The sequence below is a fragment of the Epinephelus lanceolatus genome, chromosome 15, assembly GCF_041903045.1.
Source record: "Epinephelus lanceolatus isolate andai-2023 chromosome 15, ASM4190304v1, whole genome shotgun sequence".
Lineage (NCBI taxonomy): Eukaryota > Metazoa > Chordata > Actinopteri > Perciformes > Serranidae > Epinephelus > Epinephelus lanceolatus.
The window spans coordinates 36987189-37001103 of NC_135748.1; the positions used below are offsets into that span (position 1 = coordinate 36987189).

A 13915-nucleotide genomic window follows, 5' to 3' on the forward strand; every position below is an offset into this window, starting at 1 on the left:
TATTATAGAGAAAGTAAAGTACTGAAACAGGGATTATTGGATACTGGTGCCAAAGTATGGGTATTGATTAAAATGTGAACTGTACCCAACTCTAGTACTCTGCGCTGTGGTGTTTCTGCTTTGAGCTTTTCTGTTAATGAACCAAACCACTACGAAAAAATTAACCTGTAAGATTATTAACAACATCTCTGGAGTATTATAGCCGGTAATGCACTTGGAGATCAGATGTGACTGTGCTGAATTGGCGGCCATGTTTAGATTCCTCATCCATTTTTAAAATATATGAAGTAAGAATATCCCCAATAATGACACGAGGAACTGGAAAATGTTCTCTGTGATTTTCTTAGTGATCTATAAGCAGGAAACATATACTGTGAACTGGATACATATATTTTATTATTTAACTGCACCTCTGTGTGTGTGTTAGTCCTTTAAGACACTGCGGCTGTTGAGAAGGAAAGTAATCACTCAGACTAATTATATTAGCACAGATTAAAATGTCCTCAGCCTTTTAAGGAATAATTACAACCATGCCGGGAAATGCAGGCTGCACCAATCCACAACCAATCCTCAATCCTTCACTGTGGGCGGAATTTATGCTGCTGCTGCGTCAATGCACTCTATAAAAACCAAACATATAACTTAATGGGACACTTGATGGTAAAGTAACAGATCGACAAACATATGTGATATACTGTAACACAGGGCGAAAGGCTAAAGGATCACTTCAGTATTGATCGCTGCTGTTTCTCACACCGCCTGTTTCCTTTTCCAGTTTTATGTACGGAGAGCTGACGGACAAGAAGACCATCGACAAAGTCAGACAGACCTTCGACAACTATGAGTCCAACTGCTTCGAAATCCTGCTGTACAGAAAGAACAGTGAGTGCCAGCTTGCTTCATTACTTGACACTGTCTCTTGACACGAGGATATAAAATGAGAGCTGACCATTATTTCCATTATCCAATAAGTTCTCTCTTTGATTAACTGTTTTGACAGAAAATGGTAAAAAAAAAAAAAATGCTCATCAAAGTTTCCCACAGCCCAGCATGACGTCTTGTTCTAAAACCCAAATATATTCAATTTGCATGGATTTAAACACAGAAAGGCAGCACATTATCACTTTAAAGAAGTTTGCACCAGCAGATGTTTGGCATTTTCCCATGCTGAATTACTGAATCATCTTCTAAACATTGTCATTAATCATTTTCAGCCATAACGCCCTGTTAACCTTCACACTAAAGCTATCGCTCAGTTTAAAATTATGTAATAATCCTTTTAATATATTGTGTACATCACTTTAAATTTGACTTTTTAACAGGAACTCTATGCGATATTCAGAGTGTATCTATGATTCAGAGGTTGTCTCCCCATGGCTCTCAACATGGAGGTGGCTGAGCCGGCAGCTAGTATTTGATGATGCAAACAGCTCGTACAGTGCTTACAACGGCAACAGTGCTGACAGAGCCGCGCTGGAAATAGACATTGATGCAAGGGGGGGAATCTGAAGGGTAAGCGCTATGCTTCTGTAGTGCTGCTGTCTCGATACCAGGAGTAACCGCCAAATAAGCTCAGTGATGGCAAAAGTGATGGCAGTTAGCTAGCCATTGGGAGTGTGTATTTGTTCTCTGATCAGGACGCCATTACTCCACTATATTGTTACACAGTAAATAGTGGTTAGCTGCTATATTGATGCTCTGAATATCATGTAAATAGGCAGAGGTTGCTGAGGTAGTCAAAAAACTCCCCAGCAGCAGATGAAATTCGCCCTGAGATGCTGAAGGCTCTGGATATTGTTAGGCCGTCTTGCCTGACACGCCTTTTCAGTGTCGCGTGGAGGTCAGATACGGTACCTGTAGAGTGGCAGACTTTGGTGGTGGTCCCCATTTTCAAAAGAAAGGGAGGGTGTGCTCAAATTATCGAGGTATCACACTGCTCATTCTTCCTAGGAAAGTTTATTCCAGGGTGCTGGAAAGGAGGCACTGACCGATTGTCAAACCTCAGACTGCTGAACTCCAGATTCAGAAGGAGCAAGGCAGATTCCATCCTGGTCGTGCAACCCTGTGTGAGGGGTCGTGGGACTTTGCCCATCCAGTCTAGACTTACAACCATGTCCCGCGGAGAGGAAGGTCTAGGGTGCTTTGCTTGACCTGCTGCCCCGCTGCCACAGCAACACGAATCTGGATAAGCTGATGAAAATGGATGAATATGATGTAGAGCTTCTCTAATAATACAGATTGTGTTATTGACCTATTAATGCCATACTCTCATTCGAGGCTTCTTGGTGCTAACTAACAGGTCTTTTTGCTTTTCTAAAGTTTATCCAATGAACTAAAAATGACCAAGCTATTATTGTTCTGGCTCCTTGGCTCTTTTCTTGGCTGTTTTTAGCCAACTGGCTCTGATATACCCACTGTACACTATACCTGCTCAGCAGCAAATGGCGCTCAGGCCCAATAAGAGACCAGCTGGTGAACATGGTGAAGCATTTAGCAGCTGAAGAGTTAGTGGAGACAAAAAACAGAGCTAAAAGAGATTTGATTTATTTATTTATTTTTATTTATTTTATTTATTTCGAACATGTAAACCATACAGCACTGAAATCAGACAAAAAAGTAAGTGAACAAGAAAATACTATTAATAATAGAAAATAATAATAAAAAGAACAAAGCAAACGACACAATTAAAAAGAAAAGTTACATCCAACATAAGTCAACATGCTCGAAAAGGAGTAGAATGAAGTAAAAACTAATTTTTGGACTTACATCCATCAGCTGGACACAAACACCACTCCAGTGGGACTGCTGGATGTGTAAATAAGCAAATATTTGGGAATGAGTCTGCCATATTACTTTAAAAGGTGATAATATGTCTGTGTTATGTTCACAGCTGATTTCTGCTGCCCCCAAGTGGCCAAAAAAAATCTGTCAATGCAGGTTTAACAACTCATAAATTTGTAGGTTCTGAGGAATGCTGGTGTTAACTTTTCTCTTGTGTAGATAGATTTTTTTTATGCCAATTCTTTTGTCGAAACATCCTCTATGTTTTAAGATTTTGCCATTTTTGCTGATATTCAATTTTTTTTCTTTCTTATGTTGTGATTTTTTCGACTTCCTCTTGACGTCCTTGTTCAATTTATTCGTCCTCTACAAGTTTGAGGTTGGGTGATTTACTGCTCATATTATATGCCAGATAATGGACAGATCAATGGATAGAGGTTAGATAAAACCCTTAAAGGGAAGTGATGAATGATTCAGTAAATCTTAATGTAAATGAAATAAAAAATATGGATGAAATAAAACTTCAACAGGTCGACTAGCGTTCGAAAAAATAATTCTTCTATCCAGTGTGATGGAGCAGCATTATGGTGAGTAGTAAATTCTGGATCAGCAGTGTCGATGAGGACCACAATGGACAAAGTGTGCGGACAAAAATAGTCTTGAATGTTCCTGTCTCCCAAGTGTGATCACCCAAAAGCGCAAAATGCGAGGTGTAGGAGCGCGAGGCGGGGATACTGAAACTGTAAAAAGTGAAGGATCAATTTTAAAGTGGCTCAAATTTGCTGACACATCATGAAAAATGGGGCTCTTTTGGAGGCTGGATATAAATGAGATGGATGATGACTACGAATAACTTGTACCCACAGAAATTATGGCATAAGGTCTGTGTAACTTTGTTGAGCTTTGGCTCCCCCGAAAGTCTGTAAGGAGGTAGTAAAGTCACGAAAACTTCAACTCGTTCGAGGCTCTTGTGTACAAAAGAACAATGAGTTCCTTTAGAGTTATAACTTTGACATGAGGTTGTTAAAACCACATCTGTTTGAATATGGTTAATCTCAACAGCGTGTAAGAAATGATCAACATCGTGTTCATTGACAATAAGGAGAGTAGAAGGATCAAATTGTTCTTTATAAAGATTTTTGGGTACATCAGGTAACGCACTTCATTGTTACTTGTACTGAAAGCATAAAAGGATCTGTGCTACAGAATGAAACAGCTCAATTTTCATTATGTTCATCTCTAAATGTCATCTAACAAATGTGAGATGAATGTTGATTTTTGATAAATGTGATACTTAAACTGTGCCCCTATTCCAAACTACATACACTCACCGGCCACTTTATTAGGTACACTTGTTCAACTGCTTGTTAACACAAATAGCTAATTAGGCAATCACATTGGAGCAACTCAATAAATTTAGGCATGTAGACATGGTGAAGACGACCTGCTGAAGTTCAAACTGAGCAGGCTGTGGTGTTTAAACCATGCTCAGTTGGTACTAAGAAAATCTCCCCCACACCATTACACCACCAGCAGCAGCCTGAACCGTTGATACAAGGCAGGATGGATCCATGACGCCAAATTCTGACCCTACCATCTGAATGTGGCAGCAGAAATCCAGACTCATCAGACCAGGCAATGTTTTTCCAATCTTCTATTGTCCAGTTTTGGTGAGCCTGTGTGAACTGTAGCCTCAGTTTCCTGTTGTTAGCTGACAGGAGTGGCACCTGGTGTGGTCTTCTGCTGCTGTAGCCCATCTGCTTCAAGGTTGGACGTGTTGTTGGTTCAGAGATGGTCTTCTGCAGACCTTGGTTGGAACCAGTGGTTATTTGACTTCCTGTTGCCTTTCTATCATCTTAAACCAGTCTGGCCATTCTCCTCTGACCTCTGGCATCAACAAGGCATTTTGGCTCACTGGATATTTTCTCTTTTTGGGACCATCCTCTGTAAACCCTAGAGATGGTTGTGTGTGAAAATCCCAGTAAATACTCCAGCCCATCCGGCACCAACAACCATGCCACGTTCAAAGTCACTTAAATCACCTTTCTTCCCCATTCTGATGCTCAGTTTGAACTTAAGCAGGTCGTCTTCACCATGTCTACATGCCTAAATGCATTGAGTGGCTGTCACGTGATGGGCTGATTAGCTATTTGCATTAATAAGCAGTTGAATATACCTGATAAAGTGGTCGGTGGGTGTAGATGCACCATTGAATCCTATAACATTTGTGGAGCAGATTAACACTTAGGCAGTTGAGGGTTGAATAAAGTGGATAGTGCGACATCGACGTAGCTTCTTCTATTTTTGTCTCTCCATTCTCTCAAAGGTCAGCTCTGTCAGGACAGCTTTCTCATGGTCAACAGTGCAAATATGGGTGTCAGAGTTGACAGGAAAATGAATCAACAACAATTTCAGCAATGGATAAATCTTTTAGGTCATTTATACCAAACAAAAAACAGCTACTGTTCTCTAATTTCAGCCTCAAATGTGAGTTTGCTGCTTTTCTTTGTTTATATCTTTACAAAGTTTTTCCACTGTTGATTGGACAAAAAAGGCATTAAAAGACGTCACCTTGTGCCCTGGGAAATCTTCACTGTCTCCTCACACTGTGCATCGACTAATAATCAAAAAACATATTAACAGACCTAATTGGGACACAGCTAAGATTGTCTAATGTCTCTGCAGGAAGTCCAGTGTGGTTCTACATGCAAGTTGCTCCCATCAGGAACGAGAATGACAAGGTGGTTCTGTTTCTCTGCACTTTTAAGGACATCACTCTCTTCAAACAGCCAATTGAAGACGAAACCACTAAAGGTGAGTGTTTCTCTGCGACAGGCAGGTGGTTTTATTCCAAGAAGCTCCCCAAAAGCATCTCTCCACAAATGGCAAACTCTCTCTTTGTTTTTGATGATTATGTTTGGCAGGAAGTCTGTTTTATTATTAGATAATTCACAGTAGAATTTCAAAAAGGGTAGAGACATGATGTGGGACCAGAAATCTTTGATGGATTTGAAAACGTGATGTTCTGAGTACATGATGTGCAGCTGAGTGTACTGAACCACTAGAGAAGGTGATTTTCATGGTGTCTCTGTTTTAGTAGATAGTACATTACAGGAGAGAAGGAACAGTACGGGGGATGACATGTGACAAAATTTGTGAGTGGGAACCAAATGAGTACATGGCTGCAAAATGTAATGCCAGTTGGCATCTGACGGGACATGCAATTATTGTTCATCCTCCTCCTTTGGCTTCTTGTTCTTCTTCGCTTGTCATTTTCAGTCTCTGGCTTTTTATTTATCTCCTTTTTTGTGCTCTTCCATTTTTTTCTGCCTCATTCTTCTCACTCATACTGATGTCCTCAGTCTCTGTCTTGACCTTCCTCTTTATCATCTTCTTTATCCTCTTTTTACGTTGTCTCGTTCCACTGTTACAGCTGTACTTTGGCATGCTAACATGCTAAACTAACATAATCTACATGTATGCATTATGCCTGTGAAACATCAATACAGTAAAAATTCAATTAGTAGCCTGGGCTTTATTTGCTCAAATCACTGAGGTCAACAGGTTTATACTTGGGACAGGCAGCAAAACTGTTGCTCAGCAAAGATGGCAAAAAAATCACATTTTTTATTTATTTTAATCAGTATGATTATACCTGTATAAAAATTAGGCTTTGGAAAACATTTACAATTTATTCATTTAATCTAGCTTCAACAGACAAGGCATCAGAGAGAGACAAAATTATGACACTCTTTTTACAGCACACAAGAATTATGGCACCCAGCATACCGACCCAACACCGCTTTACCCTGTTAGAACAATACTCACAACTTAGATTCATTTTTATGAAAAACCCTCCTCATTCTTTCATCAGTGGACCCTTACGGACTGATAGAATATGAATAGCTCACTGGGTTATCAAGGAATGGACACGTAATCTGACTTTACAACAGCTTCAGAGGAAGGTAGTCACCATTTTTTTGTCATGCCAGTAAATCTCAATGAATTACAGTCTTCTTTGGTGCTCATGGTTTCAATAAAATGAACTTAACAATTTCAGTTTTGGAGAATCTAACTTAGCTTACAATGTGTAGCATCTCCATATTAACAAACGTTTAAACATTTATATCTGTATGCTAACTGTTAGCTCAGGTGGGTAGCCAACAACCAGGTTTTATACATCCAAAGAACTTCTATAAAAATGAGCTGTTTGGCAACCAGACCAGGCCTCTAATTGAGACAAGCCTTTATTTCAAAAAAGGGTAATAAAAGGCAGTGGGCATTTAATTGGGACTAGGCTTTCAATTAAAGTTCTGTTTAATTTAATTCAATTCAATTCAATTGTATTTATAAAGCCCAGTCCCCACAGTCCTACTGTTGTGTCCCCCCAGTGTCGGCCCATGCCGCCTGTGTCTCGGCTTAACTTTTGCTCTTGCGCACGCCGCAAAGACCACAGCCATCTAGCACCTATGTTCTGCACCTGCGTGAGACGAGATAACTCTCATAACTAGCAGGTGGCAGTGGTTTGTATTGGTCATTCAAAAAGGGAAACCTGAAGACTGATAGGATGGATTCAACATGCTATTTAGCCAGTTAGCACATTTACAACACAGCCCAATGTTGAAAGAACAAAGGATGTTTACCGTGCACTTGAGAATGATAACACACACAATTATGACCCATTTCTGCTGAACAGCTCAATGGCTAAAAAAACAAATTTTTACCTTTATATAACAAGACTTTAGTCAATTGTTTACTTTCCTCACTTCTGTTTCTCTTCTTGTGCACTGAGCTGAACAGCCAATCAAAGTGCTTTCACTAATCGACAGGCTTCATTGCAGGTTCAACATGCTGAATTGGCTGACAAGCCGCCGACAAGGGCTGATGAGTGTCAGTGGTGCGGGACACACAGCAAAAACTATGGTGACAGATGCTCACCAACGGCCTGACATTGACAAACAGCTGGCAGTTGGCCTGGTGTGACAGGGCCCTCAGTCCTGTCTTCTTCTCTTTCCTCACCCTTCTCTTTATTCTCTCCTCTCTCAGCTTATTTTTTATTCCTCCAGAATCTTCTCCTCTTTCTGTTTTGGTTGGTAGTTTATCTTCCTCTTTACTCTGTTCTTCACCTCTCACTCATATTCCTCCTCCCCGATATTTTCATGCTCATGGTTTTGTATCATCTCATCCTCCTTTTTTCTTTTTATCCCCCTCTTGTTGATACTTTTTCACTCTCCTCTGTCCCCTTTATCATCCCCTTCATATTTTCTTTTGTCTCAATTGTTCCCCCTCTTTCTCCTTCTTCCTAAAACTCTCCTCTTCCTCCACCTCCTTGTGCTCCTTCATCTCTTCCACTTCCTCCTCCTTCTCCCCCTTCTTCCTCTCCTGTCCTTTCTCTCCCACTGAGAAGTCTCTCAACATTTTTGCTGGCTGCAAATCTTTTCCCCTCCACTCTTTATTTCATCCCAAGCTGCGGCTGGATGAAAAAGAGCGAGTCAAGTCTTGTTTCCCTGCGATGCGGGAACGTCTCGAGCTGTCAGGTTGTGTTTGAGGAGGTTGGGATGCTGTCAGGAATCACGGGAGATGTGGGTGGCGGTGTTGTCCTCTGTGCCTTGACTGATACACAGTGTCAGCTTCCTGCCCTGGGAGTCGTCGTCGGCGTCGCTGAGCGGGTGTCTTTGCCCTTTGACAAGGATCCCTCACCCTTCCCCCGTCCCCCTTCTCAATGCACAAACAAACAGTATGTAAACACGTGTGCACACATGCAGGGAGTTACGACCCCCTTCCTCCCCCCTGCCGCAGAGACCTGCTCGGAGTTGTCGTGTGATTTGTTTATTCATTCATTATGTGTGCTTGGCGACATGTGAACAACATGGGTTGAACATGCAATTAGAGCTTGACTGGAACTAACATTGTCACATCAGTGCGTTGACGTCTTTGCCAGTTTGCTGCTGCTTCTGATGATGGTGTGAGAAACTTGAGATTTCTCTCTCTCTCATCCGTGAGTTGAGAAAGAAAAAAACTTACCAAAGGTCAGCCAGACACATTTCAGTCAAAGTAACAGTACAAAAGCCACTCAAGAAACTTACAGGGCCATATTTAAGTGATCTACTGTATAGGGCATGGACTAAAGCAGTGGTTCCCAACTGGTCAAGCCATGTGGTCCAGATTTCCTTTTCCCTTATTAGTTCACAGTCCACACAGTGTAATACATTCAGCGTCATACTTGGGTTTGGCCATGCCGTCTTGCTAGTTTGCTGTCTCTGTCAAGTAGCTGTCTACTAGTCACTCACTGTACAGCAGGAAACAGCTCTTCAAAATTGAAGCGCTGTGCCCCAAATTTACTGGGCATAAAAGTAAATTGTGTTTTTTACAAGCTTGACACGTTTGTGGGTCACTTGGGATCCATTCAGAATGGACCCAAGGTCCACTTTTAGAGTGCAGACCACCAGTTGGGAACCACTGGTCTAAAGTACATGGTGCGAGTGCATTTAGGGTGTTTCAAACTCCACTTTTGCTTGCTAAACGATGCATAATCTGGGCACAAAGTAAGGCACATCACAAAGGGGTTTTTATTTAGTCCCTCAATTAATCATAGGTCTGTTTTGGGCATAACATAAACTTAAACAATCACTGTCATCTCCTACTTCCATTGAAAACCAGATGCCCTTGCATCTGGCGCACTGCTATTTAGGTGGTGGATTTGACACATTGGCAAGGTGAGCAGTTTTCTGCAGAGAGTAATACAGTAAGAGCAGTGATGTCACTGCAGCAAATATTAAGGACATTTAGGCAGCAAAACTAAAATCTGTAGTTTTAAACTTGACAGAAGAAACTGGTCTAAACTTTAAGCTTCTGGTGTGTAAATGTTGCTCAGCGTCTCTTAATGGTGAGACAGACAGCAGCTCAGCAGCTCTGCTGTGCTCTCTGCTACTTTCATATTTTAAAGAACATATTAAATATTTCTCTCTTTAAACCATTCACGTGTCTTTATAAGTGTAACCAGCATTATGTACGTGCATTGTGAACCTGTGCATCTACTATCTGAACAATGGGCCTGTTAAATAGCAGGAAAATACTGCCCCATTCTGACTGTAGACCAGGTTTTTCTTGGTGAACGATGCAATCATTTTGTGCTGCCTAAAAATGGCAATACGCCACACCTTATTTTAAGACAGTGCACAGATGGGCACAGGTGCTATTGCTACATTGTAGGGCGGCAGTAGCTCAGTCTATGGAAACTGGAGGGTCGTCTGTTTAAGTCCCCGTCCAGACCGAATATGGAGCGTGGATTGGTAGTTGGAGAGGTGCCAGTTCACCTCCTGGGCACTTTCGAGGTACCGAACCCCCAACTGCTCAGGGCACCTGTCCAAGGCAGTCCCCCTACCCTGACATTTAATGCATGTATAGACCCTGTTTGTGCATGTGTGTGTATATTTCGGGCCTGTGTGTATAACAACAGAGTGAAAAACAAATGAATTTCCCCTCTGGGATTAATAAAGTATAGCTTCTTCTTCTCCTTCTCCTTCTCCTCCTTCTTCTTCTTCTTCTTCTTCTTCTTCTTCTTCTTCTTCTTCCACAACATAGGTGTTTGACGAAAAAATAACAGCTGCTTTGGTCTGGAAGGTCCTCATTTTGGAGCTGGTCATGTTGTGATTCATTTTTTGTTGAATGTTGGTCAGAGCTGTTTCAGTTCCCAGCGTGGCTTCTGATTCTCAGACATTTTGAAATGAAATATTGTTGCAAATGAAAAGTTAACTGCACTATTAAACAGATGGCATTTTATTGAAGTCATGTACCTAATAATAAAAAGACTTCTTGAAACAAAAGCATGTTGGCAACAAGGCTGCACTTTGCCATTTGGGGTTTATTTGAAGCCAGCGAGTACCTCTGTGTATTTCATTACAGAACGGCTTGTTAGCGGCCACATTGAGGATGCAGCGTTAGCCTGCTGTGTCACAGAGCAGCGTACTGGGCTGCAGTATAACTCGCCTGCTGATCAGAGGGGTGGGAGAGGCCGCGTGCGAGGAAGGGAGATTCGCTGCTGCAGGCGTTGGCAGCTGAGTTTGCTCGTGCTGCAGACTGAAACTTTGCTCTCAGCTTTGTCTCTGGCCGCTCCGGCGGCTTGGCACGCCACAGCATGTCAGCATCAGCTGAGCGGGAGAGAGATCTGCTAAAGATGTCCATCCTCAGCTTAAAATAGATTTTTAAAGTATCATCTGCACCCTGTGACCCTGTGTGTTCACGCCAGTTCTGCCTAAAATTGCCTCATCATTTTACTGTTCCTAATGTGCACTACATTATGTATTGTTGCCAGGACATTTAATGGTGTGCACGTGGAGTGAGTCACCAGCTGGGTTTCATCGGGTCAGCATGTAAAGAACATAGAGATTTGATTTAGATTGAATACGTTTTTGCTGCGTACATGACCACTTGTTGTGGTTATTACAGTTCAGTCTCGCTCACCAGACCTTTCTCAAGAAAAGAAAGGTCTGGCTGGGCCGACTCTCACTTTCAGATTGGAGAAAAAAACGCCCCGGCTGCTTGTATTTCTTTCAACCAATCACAATCGTTCTGGGTGGTGCCACAGCAACGGTGCGCTTGCAAAAATATTGCCAGGGGGAAACAGGTTTTGGTGTAACACGCCCACAAAAATATCGCCTACAGGACGCGAACCATGGCAGAAAAATGGCTACATCCCCGCAAGATCAAACACTGCAAAAATTAGTAAAGGACGTGTTGAAAACTGCAACTGGAGGTGGTAGGGCGGGACTTTCAGCGGGTGGCTCGTTCCGCCCAATGAGAGGCTGATCTTTGCAGCGAACTTCCGCCCACTCAGACTATTACAGTTTGGCCACCGGCAGAGCCGATACTGTAAATGGTGTCAGCGTCATCAGTGTAGGAGAGCAGGGAGAAAGGAAAGAGGCACAAAGCTAAACATGTGGCAGATGCAAAAGTGAAATAAATAAATAAACATCATGTTGTCGTTTCCGTGCACAGTGGCGGTTTTAAATGTTTGCTTTGTCAGCACGTGTAAAAGCTTCACAGATGGCAGGTGCCTCAGCCTCAGCCTCAGGTGAGACATCATTTCATGCAGACAGCTGATCAGAATGAGTGACGAGTGCTGTGGTAAGAACACGGGTGCCTCAGGCATTAAGCTGAAATATTCAACTTTTTAAATCTATGATTTTACTTCGTACTGTTGTAGTTGGAGATTGTTCCAAGGCGCCATGATATTCACCTTAAAGATATTAAAAGTATTTTGCACTATGGAAGTTGTGAAGCTGGTTTTTGAGGATTAGGAATGTTTTCTTTAAATATCTTCTTTAAAGGTGTACAATGCAGGATTTTCCAAGAAAACAATGTATAGGTTTAGACAGAAGTAATCCCTTTCAGTCATCACACATCTGGTGGTGTATTCGTCTGCAGAGACTCTGCCCTCTGCCTGTATTTTCTTATTTTCTGTGTTCACCAAAGCACTGAGGTGAGGTCGAGTTTTATTCTACAGTAATAACCAGGTTCCAGGACGTAATCTGTACTCATTCAAGAGACACAGTGCCAAAAAAATGCAAATATGGCGAGGCGGAACACCAAATGAGGTTGGCTTTTATGTTCTCTTTTGCTTGGAAGTGTATTTACCAACAGTAACTGACAACCCTGCAAAAACACTGATTTAAGTCTAAATTCTGAATTCACACAAGGCAGCTACACTTGAGCCAGCTTTGGGAATATTCCAATATTGGACCAACACTTGAGCCAGTCTTGGTTCTTGATGCGTAGATCACTAGTCCACCAACCAGTGGCCTGTTTCATTTTGTTTGTGAGACATATTTGACAACTTGCACTAATCAAAGCAAACGCCCATCATTCAACCCATTCACGAGCATGTAGAGACCTTTCTGCATATATGGTAAATGGATTGCACCTTTTTAGTCTTCCAACCACTCAAAGCTTTTTCACACTATATGTCACATTCACTCATTCACACACACAGTCACAAGCTGGTGGCCAAGGCTACCATACCTAGTGCCACCTGCTACTCAGTAACCATTCACGTGTTCTCACGCACCGATGGAACAGCCATCAGGAGTATTTTGGGGTTCAGAATCTGGCCCAGGGATGCTACGACATGCAGACTGGGAGAGCCGGGGATTGAGCCACTCATCTTCCGATTGGTGGACGACCCGCTCTACCTCTGAACCACAGCCGGCCCATATGGCTCACTGGATTTAGGCTGCTTTTGGTTGACACATCTTTGGCTGCCTGTGTAAGAACAGTCCCATCAAAAAGCAGCATTCGACAGCAGAGTGGCGATTATTTCGTGAATTAATCCTCATTTTCTTAAGTCCAAACCACAAAAAAAAGATTAATTATTGCCATTTTTTACAGTGACACAGTGAGCATATATATATATATATATATATATATATATATATATATATATTTTCTATTTAATTTTTTTTAACAAAAAGACCAAAAGATTTAATATAAGTTAGTTGAAATTCCCTAAGTAATACCCAGACAAAAAATCACAAAATGTAATATGTTCTATAAGTTCTTATCTCCATACACAATTGTATATGTTATTGTGTATTTAAAAGAAAAAAAAATCAGATTTATTTTGTCAAAGATATTTTGCCTTAAAACAATCCCACACTGCCCAATAACCCAATATATAATAATAATAATAATAATAATAATAATAATAATAATAATAATAATAATAATAATAATAATAATAATAATGATATGTTTACCATGTGTGACTGTTATTCCCAGAAATATTACCAGGGACCTGACCTCATTGTTTTCAATGGAAGCTACTAGGGATGCACAATGATACTGGCACGTCATCGGTACCAGCAGATATAAGCTTGACTAATTGTAACTGAATTATTGGCATCGGCCTGAAAAAAAACATTTCTGACGATAATAACAAGCCAGCAAGATGGCGCTTTAATTATGTAACTTCATCTAGTCCGAATAGGTCAAATTTGCACTGGCTATGGCTATCATTTAAGCCTTTTTATGTAGGATGAATTTTACATTTTTGTTTGAAACATTGAATAAAAATAAATACGGCATGTTTTACATGTAAGCCAAATTGAAGAAGTTATTTTGTATGGCCCACTGAATG

The 13915-nt window shown here is 41.3% G+C and overlaps 1 protein-coding gene across 1 annotated transcript in view; it reads left to right on the plus strand.

Moving 5' to 3' along the window:
• Nucleotides 1–13915, plus strand: part of kcnh5b (potassium voltage-gated channel, subfamily H (eag-related), member 5b) — a 250314-nt gene that overhangs the window by 23880 nt on the left and 212519 nt on the right. The window contains exons 3-4 of the mRNA XM_033641955.2: nt 776–882; nt 5467–5595. Of these exons, the coding sequence (XP_033497846.1) occupies nt 776–882; nt 5467–5595 (236 nt within the window). The remainder of the gene's footprint in view (nt 1–775; nt 883–5466; nt 5596–13915) is intronic.